This window comes from Molothrus aeneus, chromosome 13, assembly GCF_037042795.1.
Source record: "Molothrus aeneus isolate 106 chromosome 13, BPBGC_Maene_1.0, whole genome shotgun sequence".
In the NCBI taxonomy this organism is placed as follows: domain Eukaryota; kingdom Metazoa; phylum Chordata; class Aves; order Passeriformes; family Icteridae; genus Molothrus; species Molothrus aeneus.
Window position 1 is genome coordinate 12,062,152 of NC_089658.1, and position 14,799 is coordinate 12,076,950.

Here is a 14,799-nt window from a genome sequence, read left to right on the forward strand (position 1 = left end):
CCATCCAGTAAATCACACTGTAGCTGTTCATGGAACATCTGGTGAGGCCGCCAAAGTAACTGAAACCATTTACAAACCCTTCCCTTCCACCCAGCAAGGTTAACCGTGCAGACTTATTAGGATTAAAGGGAGATACAGAAATACCTTGTCCCCAGTATCCATTTACCTTGTCCTGAGGGCCTGCCAGGCTGCATCAATGTCTGCATACAGGTTTTTCTCAGAGGGCTTGCCGGTGCTCACCCCGTAGCCAGAGTAGTCGTAGGAGAAGACGTTGCAGTTGATGCGGGAGCCAAGGCCAATGTAGAAGCTGCACATCTGGCCCAGGTCCACAGCATTACCGTGCGAGAAGAGCAGCGTGTACCGGCCGGTGGGGGCACAGCGAACGAACATGCAGCCCAGCCGGTTATCTCGGGCCGTGCGGGAGAAGAACACTTCCACGGCATCCAGTTCCCGCTGGGAATACTGCCAGTCGGCCCGCTCGCTCAGGTGCAGGCTGCAGGTGCCCGATCCCGTGGGGGTGCCCGCCCCGGCCGCCGCCCCGGGCTCCTGCTGCTGCTCGGGCTGCAGCACGGTGTACGTGGGCTCCGGGGGCAGGAAGGCCAGCTTGGCAGCGATGCGGCTGGGGCAGGGCGGGCAGCAGAACAGCCAGCACAGCTCGCCCAGAGAGAAACCGTTCATTCTGGGGCCTTGTTCTGGCATCAGAGACGCCGGAGAAAAGCTAAACCTCTCCTGGAAAAAAAGTCACACGGAACCGACCCAGAGCCCTCCTCCGACGCGACCTGCCGCCTTCCTGCGAGGCCACCAGCTGCCCTCCCAGAACGCAAACAATGGCAACCTTGGAAGAACTACAGTTCAGCAACAGCAATACAGCTCTTCAAAGCCTGGAAACTGCTTATACAAACCAAAACCACAACCCCACGAAACACAGATGGGCTACAATCAGCCCTCAACCCCCCTCGCCACAACTAACGCTACAGCAAATACAACTCTCTAAAACCCGACCCTAGACCCCCCTCACCGCACGTGAGCCACACGTACACATTTACAAAATGAATTCCCCGATACCACGGCTCAGTGCGGCGCCCCGGCCCCCCGCAGGGAACATGCAGGATCCAGGGAAGGACCTTCCCGCACACACCGCACCACGCGCGGCCCCACCCGCTCCGCCCCGGCCCCCGGGACGCCCCGCCAGGCAGCGAGGGGCCCCCGCAGCGCCACCGCCCCCGGCCCGGCCCCGGCAGCGTCCGCAGGAGGAGGAAGATGAGAAGGAAGAGGAGCACGAGGAGCAGGATGAGGAGAGTCGCAGGGGAAGGGGAAGGCAAGGTCGAGGCTCAGCCGCGCGCGGCCGCGGGCAGGGCCATGCCGGCTGCGGCGCGCAGGCAGGAGCGGGCAGCGGCCATGTCCCGGCTCCCCCTCCGCGCCGCCGCAGCGCTTCCGGGTTACGGGCGCGGAGCGGCGCCGCCGCAGGTGCCGGGGCGGTGCGGGGCTGTGCCGGGCCGCGCCCGTAGCGGCGCCGCTTGGGCGGGGCACCGGGAGGTGCGGGAGCGGGTCCCGCAGCGACGGCCGGGATACAGGAGCCACCTCCGGGCCCTTTAAGGGACCCCCCCCCCCAAACCCCTCCGCCGGCCGCCCACCCTCGCGCGTGCGCGGCGGGCTGGGGGCGAGGGGCGGCGCGCGCAGGGGCCGTTTGGCGCCCGCTGAGGGGTCTGTGAGGGCACCCCCGGCTCGGGTCACCCTGAGGGGAACCCCGGCTTGGGTTACCCCGAGCGCTCTGAGGGGTCTGTGAGGGGAGCCCCGGCTCGGGTCACCCTGAGCGCTCACACCGGGACAGTGCCAGCCCTCAGAGCAGAGCCCGGCGGGGTGAGGGGCTCTCCGTGGCCCTGAGCATCGCTCCTCGAATCGCCCAAGCTGAGCAGCAATGCCAATGGAGCTGCTCCTCCGCAGTGCCCGGCGCTCCGCGCCCCAGCTGCCCAGCAAGCTGTGCCTCCCAGGCTCAAAAGCTCTGGAGGATCTCTGGATTTGCCGGCAATTTCAAGAGATACCACGGAAAACTTAAAACGTTGCAATTGCAGATGCCTCATTTCCTTAGAAAATGAGGGTAATGATCCGTATCCCAAATAATTCATTGAATAAATTAGCAAATTGCTTAGAGCATATGGCAGACCCCATGGATAAGTGGTACTGCATCTCCAATGTGTGCTTCGACCCTGAGAGCAGACGCAAAGACTCTGGGCAAATTTATGTGTAACATTCTGTTGGTATCACAGGGTATAACTACAGCCCTTAATTAACCAGCATTGCATGCTTGCTGAAAAAAAAGTCACATAGCCAAAGTGAAAATATAAGGAAAATTACACCTGTGCAACTGCACTTACCCTGGAATTCTTACACTTCCAACCAGTGTCCTGACTTGAGACATGATGGTGAGCGTGTTCACCCCTTTGTTTTGCTCTGCTACTGTTTGGCCTCTATCCTAGGTGCTACCTATGAGGAACAAAGTTTCAAAAACTCAGGGACTGGGGTCCTTTAATAAGTTACAAACCTGAGATGCCCTTCCCTTTCATTTTCATTGGGTAACACTTGCCAGCTCTAAGAAAACTTAGTTCAAAACCTGTGTACAAAAAGTTGGTCGTGTGTGATACTCCTTTGTCTTTGGAACTGGAACGTCAAAAATGAGCTCAGCCCTCATCCACAGCAGTCTTTAGTTTTGCTAGCAATGAGAATTTTAGAAATGCTAAAATCAGCCAGCAATAATTGTATCTCTGCTGACTGTTAAACGAGAAAATGAAAGACAGAAATGTGTTATCTCCATCCAGCTTGAACTTGTGGCCTCTGGCATGGAGAGGATGTTCCTCCAGAGGACAGAGAAACCCAGTTAATTACACGTGTCCCAGGCATGTCCCACTGGGAGGGTGACAGGGTCCAGAGATCAGGCAGGGTAATGAAACGTGTCCCACCTACTTGATGCTGGGTTCCTTTGGGAGGCAGAGACAGCCAAGGCACCCTGTATGGGTCAGGAGATGATGAAAGGGACTCCTACTCCACAAACTGTGATAGGAAAACACAGAACAGATACATGAGGGACCCTGTGAAATTCCTTGAGGATGACAAACACCCTCAAGCTCCACCTCAGCTGTTGCAAGAGACACTATTGATAATCTGTGGGAAGACTGATACAACCCTGAGAAAAGCCTGAATATACCCTGAGAAGTGATTTGGCAGAGGAGAGCTGTGAAGAGCCTGTCTAGTGCTGCTGCTATGTGTCCCTCTCCCTGCACACACACTGAAACTAAGATAAGAGCTGGAATCTGGGCATCAGCACCAACTGAAACTAACGTTCCTCAGAACCCTTTCAAAGGTTGTATGGGTCACCCAGAGCCAGACAGCAGAAGTTCTTATACTATAAGTAGATTGCTACTCCAAAGAATAGGCAATTAAAAGGACAATATTTCCTGTGTGCCACCCTGGCCCTTCCTTAGGTCATGCTTGCAGTAGTGAAATTAAAGAATTAAAGTGTCCTCTTTGAATCAAAGGGGAAGTGTTATGAATTTGCTCCTTGAGCTAATAGGGCTGTGCAAACCACATTTACTAACAGCCTTTAAGTAATTTTTGATGGACTAAGAAAGATGCCTCAGGTGAGCAGGGAAGATCTTCAAATAGCTACCAGAAAGGCAAATACAATAAACAGAACACACTGTAGGTGGTTATGTCTTGATTATTTCCATGTCCTGTAGCCTCACCGTGCCTGTTGCAAGGGCAGAGCACTTTGCACCACACTTCCTTTTCCTGAACACTGGATAGACAAAAGAACAGGCCAGAAGACAGTGAGACTGAAGCCAAAGAAGACACCTGGCAGCAGCTCTGTGAAAATGATGTATCCTAAACATTAACTATGCCTGACTTCCTGCTGCTGCTGACCAACTGTGAGGCTGTTACAGCTGGATAAACACTCCTCATACCTGCACATCTGCAACTACTGTCTGCTTCAGGACTGGTTACAAACACCAGTCTCAGACTAGGAAGTTCCTCAAAGGATTTTTTCCTCTTTCCTGGACAAATTACTGCTCATGTAATTTAGTAACTGTGTATCCCAGGCCTGTTCTAGGATATGTTAAAGCAGAACTGACAAGCTATGGCTCTGTCAGCTGAAACACAAGGCAGGAGATCACACCGAAATCTGCCAAACTCAGGTGCAGGGCAAATAATGAAGCAGTATTAATGAGCACACGTGGCTGTGTTCTCATCAGCCACATTACTGTCAAGTTCTTTGCAGTTTCTGGAAAAAGGTTTGCTTGAAGGAAGTATTTAAAATAGAAAAATTAATTTGTTTTTGGAATGGAAGACCATCCCAAACACAAGAGAACCAAATGTTGTGGGAGGTGGTGTGTCTGGAAAAGAATGAATGGGCAACAGAGGGTGGCATCAAGAACTTACTGGAGGCATACCACTCTGGTGCTAGTGAGAGGATGGATCATAGAATCATTTAGGCTGGAAAAGACCTTTAAGATCACAGAGTCCAGCCATTAACCCAGGACTGCCAAGTCTGTCCCTAAAGCATGTCCCTTAATGCCACGTCTACACATCCACTAAATACCTGCAAGGATGGTGACTGAACCACTCCACTGGGCAATCTGTCCCAGTGCTTGACAACCCCACCCCAGTGAAGAAATTTTTTCTAATATCCAATCTCAACCTCTCCTGGAGCAACTTGAGGCCATTTCCTCATCCTATCACTTGTTAGTTGAAAGAAGAGGCCAACCCCCACCCAGCTACAAACCTCCTGTCAGATAGCTGTAGAGAACAATAAAGTCTCTCCTGAGCCTCCTTTTCTCCAGGCTCTGGTCTCTGTATAGCCAAAACTTGAAGATATAACACCTAAATTAAACACCCAGGGTAAGCAAGCTAAATACAGCCTTTGGTAGATGGCCCATACTTATGTTTTTTCTGTTGGGTGTATCCTTTCCTACATTGTGCCAGCAGAAGGAACTTGGATTACTTATTTCTCTTTCTGCACCTGAGCGAGACTGTAGCAATTTTCTGCCACATAAACCCGTGTAGCATTAAACTTACAGGTTTATATGGACAAAAATGTATCAATTGCTTTACCAGAATGAATAAAGAAAGGTTAAAATAGAAAACTCATGGAGCTTGAATGATCAATTTCTTCAGAAATATGAGTCTAAGACAAATGACACTCTTCAGGGTTTAAAATAGCTTTCTTCTAGGTCTGCAGGGTTTTAGTCAAGACTCAGCTATCCTCAGATTTGCTGTGAATACAATATGAGAAGAATGTGGAAAGGAAAACAAAGATGTACAAGCATCAAAACTTATGGGAGGGATGGTGGGGGAAGGGAGAAGTGGCAGCTATGTGATAATATACAATGAGGGTTTAGAGTCTTGATTTGCAGTGACTGCACTTTATGCCTGTCACTGGCAAATTGACATTTTAAAGATATGTTCTTGACTGCTTTTTCATGTCAGTATCTTTGTTCAGGCTATATCTAGGCTGATGAAAGGAATTTCAATTAAGGATGAAATCTTTTCCATACTGTATTGAAATGCACAGGGTGGGAGCAGAGCAGAATGGAGCAATGAAAGCTCTATAGAGAGTTCTTTAAGGCATCTTGCTGACACAGGACAAGATAGTTTAGGAATGCCTGGGGCAGTGCACTCTGCAGTGGTTTACTGAGCCTTTACAAAGAAACAGTGTGCATTCACCTTAGTGCCTACTGCCTGAGGCCATATATCATTCAAACCGGGGACTAAGGGTTTAATAAATCCCAATCTAGTTTAGTCCTCGAGGGAATAGCAGTCTGGAGTCATTCAGGAGTGGCAAGGAGGGTGGCCACATAATGTGGCAGGAAAAGGCTGATTTTCACCCGGTGTATGTAAGCAGTATCCTGGGAAATGAAGGGGGTTATAAATCTGCATAGTGAAAGCCTTAGGGAAAAGAAGTGGGAAAAACAGTAAGACATGGATATGAAGACAGCTCATGAGAGACAGAGAAAAAAAAAGAGAAATACAATAGGAAACTGAGAGCTGGGGGAAAAAAAGGAATATTAATTGTACAAAACCACATCAAACCCACTTTATCCACCTACCTTGCAATCGCTTAATATTTGGGGTGAAATACAAACTAGCTCCCACTGAGCACTTTCATGGAGATGTATTTCTCTTTGCATGTTTGTCCTTGTCCACCATTTTTCCAGCCTATGTCATGGTGAGAATTTTTAGTTTGCTGATATATCCAGAATGCTCACCCAGCCCTTGCAGCTGGGCTCTGGCTGTCGTGGTGACCTTCAGAGAGCAGCTGATCCACACTCCCACCCCTGCATTCAGAGTGGGTGTCACAAGTGCATTCCAAAGGCTCCTTAGGACCTCTACATGTACCTGTCAGTGGTGCCTTCATTCAGGTCTGAGTCTGGGCATTGAGGCATTACTGCTCAACTAAATCTGGACAGAGGCAGAGCTCTGTGTCACTGTGGCCAGACCCATAATCAAGCTATCAATTAAAAGTCAATTAGTGTATGTCTACAGCATTACAGAGTCATTAATGTGACTGAAGCATAGACATACATTTAATTCACTACAATAATTCAGCTTTTAAGATGATCTGATTTATCAGCAAGAGCCAGAATGGCTGTTCACATGGTTAACCTGTGTCCAGTTATTCAGGGCTGGGGCTGTCATGTATGAAATCCTGATCTGAGCATTTGCATACAACTGCCAAATCCCATGTATGTTACAGGAACTGCAGTGGAAAACTGCCAAATTCTCTGCAATAATGTGGGAGCTCTGATGGTGTATCACACTATTCCCTGGAAAAAAATTAAAACTAGACCAACTGGTTTTTGTGTTTTCTCGCTTTCCAGAAATCATCAGAAAACATATGCTTCATTTCATCATAAACCTCCAAGGCATTCTCAAGGTCAGTAGAGATGGAGTTCAGGCTCCCATTCATGAGTACTGGTCATGTAATTAAAATAGAAAAGCATATTTTGGCTTCTGCATGCTACTGTGTGTCAGAAATCAGCAATGCTTTCTTGGAGTATGTGGGCTCTTCCAACTGTATGTCAGTCTTCACATCCAAAGTCTGAACCATATTCTTCAGCTGGAATAAACCTATGATAATCAGCTTCAATTCAATTCTTAAAAAGCACAAGCACAGAAGGGTCAGTGGTGATTATTTAAAATCTTTGGAGATCTATCAATTTTTTTTCTTTTTGACATCACTTAAATTTGGGTTTCTGAAATCATACAAACCAAAACCACCATTAGTCTGAGACCATTCCTGGACTTCCTGAGAGATGTAAATTTGAAAAGCAGGTCACATGTTTTTTCACCTGAAACATGCATTTGAGACTGACAACCAGACAGCCCAACTCTCAAGCATTACCTACTCCTCCCTTCCTTCTCTTTAAGCTCTTATCTCCCCTATTCTCCCTAGAAATCCTGGATAAAGCCTGTTGTTCTGTTAACATGTGCATTTATCAGTGCATGAGGAAGCAGAAAACTGAACTGTGGAATACATTCCCTCCTTGGTGGTGTTGCTGGGGATTACTTTACCAGTCATTAGACTCTGGTGGCATTTTCTGCCTTCTATGGCAACAACAGCACAGCATCAAGAACCTGATGTTCTGAAAGCAAATAGGGAAAACTTTGAACAGATACCTGTCACAGTGAATCTGGAGGGAAGAGGTGAAGTGACCAAAACTGCTGCAGTGAACAAGTGTATACTCCACATGCAGCACTGGCTGAGTGGACTGGGGCCAGTGGAAGCAGCAGGGCTAGAGACAGATGAGCAGAGATGCTCCTCTCTGTGAAAAGAGTGGTAGGAGGCAGCAGAAATGACACATTCTGGCTTCAGTCCTCACCAACTGCCTACAACTATTACCATTACTTAAAACCAAATATTTTTCCTTTTAGCTCAAGGACAAATTCTGAGAAGAGAAGAAGGGGAGACAGTGAGCTGAGAGTCCTCTGTGCTGTCTCAAAGTAATTTTGTGGGCAAACTCAATTCCTCCTCATTGCCTTTTAGTCACTGTGGTTTCAAAAGGTCAGACCCTGATATTCATTGTCTAGGGGGAAATTTCCTAGAGAAGTCTTCTATGGTTGGTCCCTAATGTCTAAAAAAGCAGCACAATTACATCCAACATTCCCACAATCAACATTAAGAATAATTTATTTTCCTCTTTACTGCAGTTATTTACATATTTATCATTGCCTCTGTTCTGTAATTTCTTCAGATTATTTCAGTTCCTTCTACTTTTTCCTTCTTCAATTTCTGAGTCATTCTTCTTCATCTCTCTCAAGCAGACCCACAACTATTCTCAAATGCTGCAGGCTGGATATGGTACCCAACTGTGGACTTACTCATGGTGAGTAGAATAGTAGGATGAGCTCATAGCTTGTAGACTGCACTTTCACTGATCTACCCCAGTATGATATTTGCCTTTTTTTTTAAGAGCTGCATGACACTGCTGTTTCCCATTGAGCCTGCAGTTCTCCCTCCCATACCTTTCCAGCTAACTCCTGCTTGCTCTGTTGGCTCTTTACTCCGTTTCTTTGCAATTGATTATTCCTACCAACACAGAGACCATGGCAGTTGTCCTTATCAGGTTGCAGTTACCCACTTCTAACACAATCAACACACTTGGCACCTGCAGAGCTGCAAACAAACACAGTGCTGAGCACAGAGCCTTGGTCAGGTCAGCACAGCCTTTTTAGGAAGCACTTAATATTCTTATTTTCAGACCCCTTCTTGTCTACAGAGAACAAATGCTGCCATGGCTGTTGGCCAGGCAGGATGACTGAGAAGGTTTCCCTGGGAGTCCCTTACGCTGCAACTACTGTGGGGCAAAGTGCCAGCCTTAGCCCAACCCATATCCCATGAGCCAGCCCTCTGCTCCTGAGCTTTGAAACGTGACAGGCAGGAGCAAATCTCACATTCCTCCAAACAGAACATTTATTTTCTTTTTGACTCACAGTACCTGAAAATAAAAATCAAACCATAAAAACTATTTACCGTCTGATGAAAAAAATAACAGTTTTGCCTTTTTTTTGCTGAATCTGTGATGCAACATCTCCTGATATTTTGGGGGACTTCAGGGCATATGTGCTTACTCAAAAGATAGTTTTATCCTTATGTGTATAAAGCTTTCTTCAGATTTGTCCTCCATCTTCCAAAATCTCGCAGTGGTTTATATGTGATTATCAGACTGTACACATGTGAGTGCTGGCAATACAGAACAAGCCTCGTTGTTCTTCATACCTTTGTCTGGCAGGGGTGTTTAAAGAGATGTGCTGCTAATCACTTTGACTGCAGGAGTCCGGGTATGTAAGTACAAAGAGACTCATTACTTACTGATGAAGCAGCAGCAATGAAATCCAGTGCCACTGACGTGGAGGCTAGACCCAAAAGGAGAATAATCCAAACTACTGTGATAGCAGATTGATGTTAAGTAAGTAATTAGAGAAGGAAAATGAATGAAAAAGGAAACAGATGTAAACCAGCTTAATAGTTATTTTGTATCTTCTTGCCAAATATACCTTATTACGGTTCTGTTACTGCTGCTTTTAAATCTCTGCAAAACAAATGTATCAGATATGGAGAGCTATGACATTTTCCTTCAGGGCTACAAGCCTGGTGGTTCTGCCAATCTCAGCTTATTGCACGAACCTGCCAGGATAAATAGTTAATGAGGTAACAACCACTACATTTATAAGAAAGAAAAAAAGATAGATGGTCAGTTCCTTTTGGTTGAAGTCTTTAGGTTTTAAGAATTAACACCAAGGCACTGATAAAATGCATGGTAATTTCCTGAGGAAAGATTAGAGGCTTGTGCTGAAGATAAAACCCCCAAAGCACATGTTTCCCTGCCTGGGCTTTCATGTATTAGTCCTATATGGATAGATGGTGTAATTAGAACAATTCTCTGATAGTCACAATTTGATGAGCACCATCCTATAGCTAAGCACACATTCCTTACTCTCCCAAGACACAGGAACCTGAGTATCACACTGCTTTCACTCTGTCCAGTATCAAAAAGAGTTTGGTGCTCATGTTTGTCAGCAGGTAATAAAGGATTCCACAAATGCCATAAGAGATGATGCCTCACAACCCTCCAGAGCTGTGACCAGGCTGACAGATCTTTGTGCACTGGTTATCAAGAGATGACTCTTCCTTCCCACAGCTCTCAGCCTGGTTCACATCAGCAAGGCTTTCAGAGACTGCACTGATGACAGAGCTGCATCCTCATGTGGGCTCTGATTTCTGCAGTGAAGGAACTGTCACGAGGTTGTCCAAGACTGGCTCATTGCTCTGTGTATCTGCTGGTCCAACAGTCTCTTTTTAGTCTGACCAAGGCCATTCTTGGCTGGCAGGACAAGTATTGCAGAGCTGGAAAGCAGAGGAGGAAGGTCTGACAAGTTCAGTAAGACACAGGAAAACTTCCCTTGTGAAACCAGCATTTTCCCCTTCCTGCACATTGGTCACTCAGGGAGAACAGAGGGAAAAAACCTTTTGTCTGAGTCATTCACACTATACTAAGCACTTGGAACTGTACTCCAGTGAGTAGCATTACACTAGGATAATGGAGTGCTTGGGTGAAGTCAGGTTCTTTCATTTTACAGCAAATATCACAACCTGAACGCTGTTTTTCATTTCCAGGCATTTTAGTGATTCAGCCAGGGAGGTGTCTGTGTTCACAAATTGCAATAACTGTCTATATTTTAAAAGGGAAACTGATACAATGCATTGCTTTAGTTCTGTTGAAATGGGATTTTTTTTTTCTTACAGAAATTGGATTAATTTTAGCTCTGATTAAGTACTTAATCTGGTGCTTAACTTGAAACAGTTCAGTTTCCATTGACAGGAATAAAATTGTCCACATCCAGATAAGTAACTTTCCTGTTTTTCTGGACTGTGTTGTTTTAGAAATGAACAGTTAGCTTAGTAAATACTAGTTTAAGCATAACTGTCATCTGATCTAAAAGAAAGGGTGTTTAAAAGGTAGATCCTTTGGCTTCTGTAATTTTTGTTTTTTTAAGAGAAAGCTTTCTGCCTCCCACTTTGGGCCAAAATGCAATTTTTTGAGATATGGAATTCCACTCTCACGGTTCAAATTTCAACAGTGATGGCAATATTTGCAGTTCTGTTTGCAGTAATTTCTAACAGAAGGATTACTTCTCCCTCTTGGATACATTTGTTTCTTGTAACGCTTGATGCAGCGCATCCATTTGGCAATAAACCCCTCATTGGGGAATTACAGTCTGTTGGGTTTTTTCTGTCTGAAGTTTCTCATACAGAGTAAGTCCCAAGTTAAATTTATCTGAACCAACATAAGCATGATTCACACAGATGTTAAGGCACCAGACCCTCCTTTTCCTCACAGCACCTCCCAGGTGTTCCTCCTACAGAAACCAATCATGAGTCGGGTGAAATTGGGGTGAAAATGCAGCCTCACATGTCACCAAAAAGGTTCCTCTGTTAAGAAGGAGCTGAGGCAACCTCCTGCTGAAGCCTCAGTGTACATGATGGACAGTGACCCACTTCTCCAGCTTGGGAGGCTTGGCCAGTCTTCACAGAAATCAGTGAAACCAGGTCAATTAACCGCAGTGAAAGAATTGGCCAAAGGAACAAACAGGATGGAAAGGGGATAAAGTGATAAAGGAGCTAAACACTGCTTGAGCTGAAGTGTTCAGGGACCACAATTCATGTGGTCAGAGGATAAAGGTGAAGTTCAATGACAAGGTTCCCTGGATCCTCTTTTTTCCCCATCTGTGCATTTTTTAGTGTGACCCAGTTTCCCCTTGGCTGTTGGCACTGGGGAGAGCATGGTCCATTCTGAGCAGGATTTTATTTCTAACCCCACTGCACTGAAAGGAGGATCCCGATTTACACTGAGAAGGTAACTGGGCCCTTGGGGTTAGATGGGGGCTCAACACCCCCTTCCTCTTCCCAGCAGCAAATAGCTCAGCAGGAAAATGGTAAAACAATTGGCTGGGCTGACAGATGTTCAGTCTGACTTCAGATGATGTAGGAAAGCCTGGATCTGCAGATGTTGATAGTTTCCTGATTGAAAATCCTTCACTGACATACAGATAGATTAAAAAAATAATTCTCTAAAAGCACAGCAAAACCTTGATTTATGTATGCACACAGAAGAGTTGTCACCAGCTTTGATACGCATTTCCTTCCCCAGAATCCCACCGACTGTGCAGGGCAGAGATGCAGCCTGTCCTCCACTGTCAGGGAAACGCTGGGATCTCATTACAGCCTCTCAGGTCGGGGCATGGGGGCATTGCCTGTCAATCCCTTCTTCAGCACCCTGACAGGAACTGCACTGCTGAAACCTAAAGATGATTGAAATCTTAATTGCTTCCAGGACAGTGTCAGCAGCCTTGCCTGGCTGAAAGAAAAGCCCCAGGGCATTTACCTGAAGGCAGACGAGGATCCTCCTCATGCCAGGTCAAAGCAGACCAACTCCATTAATTTCAGCTGATTTTGGGCTTTTTCCCCTGGAAGAGTGAGAGCTCAGAATCTGTTCTCAGTTCATTAGTACAGCTTAGCATGGAGAAACCAACTCTGCAAGACGAGAAGTTAGCCATGAAATACACTGTTAATATAAGTAAGGGAGCAACGACAGACACCAGAATTACTCTGCTATGCTTATGTTCTGGGAGAGGCAGAATCCCAGCAGATCATTAGCAGGGGGCAATGAAGAAGTCCTTGGGCAAAATTTTGCCATTGCTCCCAGTAATTGCCTTTTAAGCAACTGGGAGTTTTTAGGTGAAAGGTCTTGTACAACTAGAATGAGCAGTTAGAGACTGAATTTTTCTGACTGTAAATCAGAACCATGGAGACCCCAAACACTCATGGTTTTGCTAATGCTAACAGAGCAGCACAGACCTTCAGAGACTGCTTACCTTCATTTTGTTTTATGTTGTACAGCCAATAGACAGATCACACTAGCTTATTCCAAAGACGTATTTTCTTACACACAGATGGTATTTGAAAACAACTCTGTATATAAATTGTACAAATACACAATGAATTAGTGATCTGATACACAATAAATTAGTTTTCTGTGCAATCCTCCCAACAGGAAGCGACGCATGTCCAGCGACTAAAACCAATATTACTTGCTTAAATAGAGCAATGCATCCTCTTGTTGTGAAGGATCAGCTTTGATTGAAAAGGGCTGTTTTTGCAGCTTCAAATAATTCAAACCACTTTTTTTTTTGAAAAAGAAAAAAGAAAGCATAAAAAAGTTTTATTCACTTCTGAGCAGCAGCTCTTGGCATATTTCCTTACAGAAGACACTGCTGTGTCCGGCTATTACTCAACCACTAACATTAGAGACATTAAAGTTGCAGGAAACACAGTTCATCTTTTGCGTAGTTAGAAAGGAGTTGGCTTCCCAATTACCCTGGAAACTGGACTTGCTGCTGGGCAGAAAACCACAATTCACAGCGGAAAATAATAGTTGATATATGAATATCTACCTAAAGGCTAATCAGCAAAACAAACAACACAGGAGGAAGATGACCCACATGACGTGGTTTGGAGGAAATTAGTCATCAGTATTCTCTAGCTTCCTTTTGTTTTAAAACAATCACTGCTCCTCACCAGTTTAGATAAGAATGGGTTAATACCATCTGTTGAGGATAAGAAATCAAGATGTTTTCAAGGGCCAGGCTGTATTTTACAATTGCCTGCTGTTGACTATGTGCCAGTTGACTTCCAAGGGTCAGTGCTCCAGGCTAGTCTGTAATTCCAGATGTTACTCCACATCATGTGGTGCTAAGGGTCCTAGCAAGCATTGAAAGAAAGACATGAGAAACTGAGGGTAGAGTTGGATCAAGCTGGTGCATGGTCCCAACATATCTTCTGTGGTTTCCTGCTGCATTCAATGAGCACACCTTTAAAAGTTTTCTTTTCTCTCACTTCACAGTATTGAGGGAGGATAACCAGCTAAACAGTGCAGTGAGATAAACCTCTCAGGATCTGAGGTAACTGCAGTGACTCCGTTTGATTTCCAGCTTAATTACACCAAGAGCACTGGTCCCTCTGCAGCCAGCTGTGTGACGCAGAGGCAATAAAGGGAATGATTGCCTCTTTCTCCATTGAGAATCCACGCACACAGCATTCCAGGAACCAACTACTGTAGGACATGCTTACCAAACAAACCAAAAAAATGCCATGAGTCCATGACCCGCTGATGTCAATGGAAGTTTTTGCTGTTCATTTCACCTTGGCCAATGGTTTTCCTGTTCTCAGTCCACAGGCAAGACAGGACAGAGTGAAGTTGATGCTTGGAGCTTCTTGGATGGTGTGACTTCTCCTTCAAGGTGGTTAACTCCTGTTTTCAAAAAAATAAACCTGCTCTGAGGCTGATAGCCCCTTTGCCTCTTACATTTTAATTAGGTTCCAAAGTCTATCAAATAACCTTGAGTGCAGATGTCCATTTAAGATTTAACTAACACATTGTATTTACAGCTTTCTGGCCACAAAAAGATCCAGACTCACCAGTGTTTCACCCTAGGCTTCACCAGGTCAACATATAAGCTCTGGTGGCTTTAGGCAACTTTTCCCTATGTCCACTATAGTGCATGTGGCTCACACTGAACTGGAAACTGCTGCCAAAACAGTCCATTTTGATGTGTAAACCAGAAGAAAGGTCACTGTGCTGAGGAGCAGACAGGCACCAAGACCCATGACGTGTGCAGGAGCTGGAAAAAGCATCAACCTCTGCTGGTGAACACGATGACAAGACAGTCTGGAGCTGGGCCGCTTTG

The 14,799-nt window shown here is 45.8% G+C and overlaps 2 protein-coding genes across 2 annotated transcripts in view; one reads left to right on the forward strand and one right to left on the reverse strand.

Annotated features, from left to right (window-relative positions):
- Nucleotides 1-1,156, reverse strand: part of ABHD17C (abhydrolase domain containing 17C, depalmitoylase) — a 30,170-nt gene extending 29,014 nt beyond the window's left edge. Inside the window, exon 1 of the mRNA XM_066558632.1 lies at nt 167-1,156. Coding sequence (XP_066414729.1) covers nt 167-699 — 533 coding nt within the window. The 5' untranslated portion in view covers nt 700-1,156. The remainder of the gene's footprint in view (nt 1-166) is intronic.
- LOC136562312 (Krueppel-like factor 13) lies at nt 1,104-14,403 on the forward strand. The gene is made up of 4 exons (XM_066559055.1): nt 1,104-1,323; nt 6,873-6,928; nt 8,317-8,378; nt 14,282-14,403. The coding sequence occupies exons 1-4, from the start codon at nt 1,104-1,106 to the stop codon at nt 14,337-14,339; spliced, it is 396 nt and encodes a 131-aa protein (XP_066415152.1). The 3' UTR covers nt 14,340-14,403.
- Nucleotides 14,404-14,799: the final 396 nt, after the last annotated feature.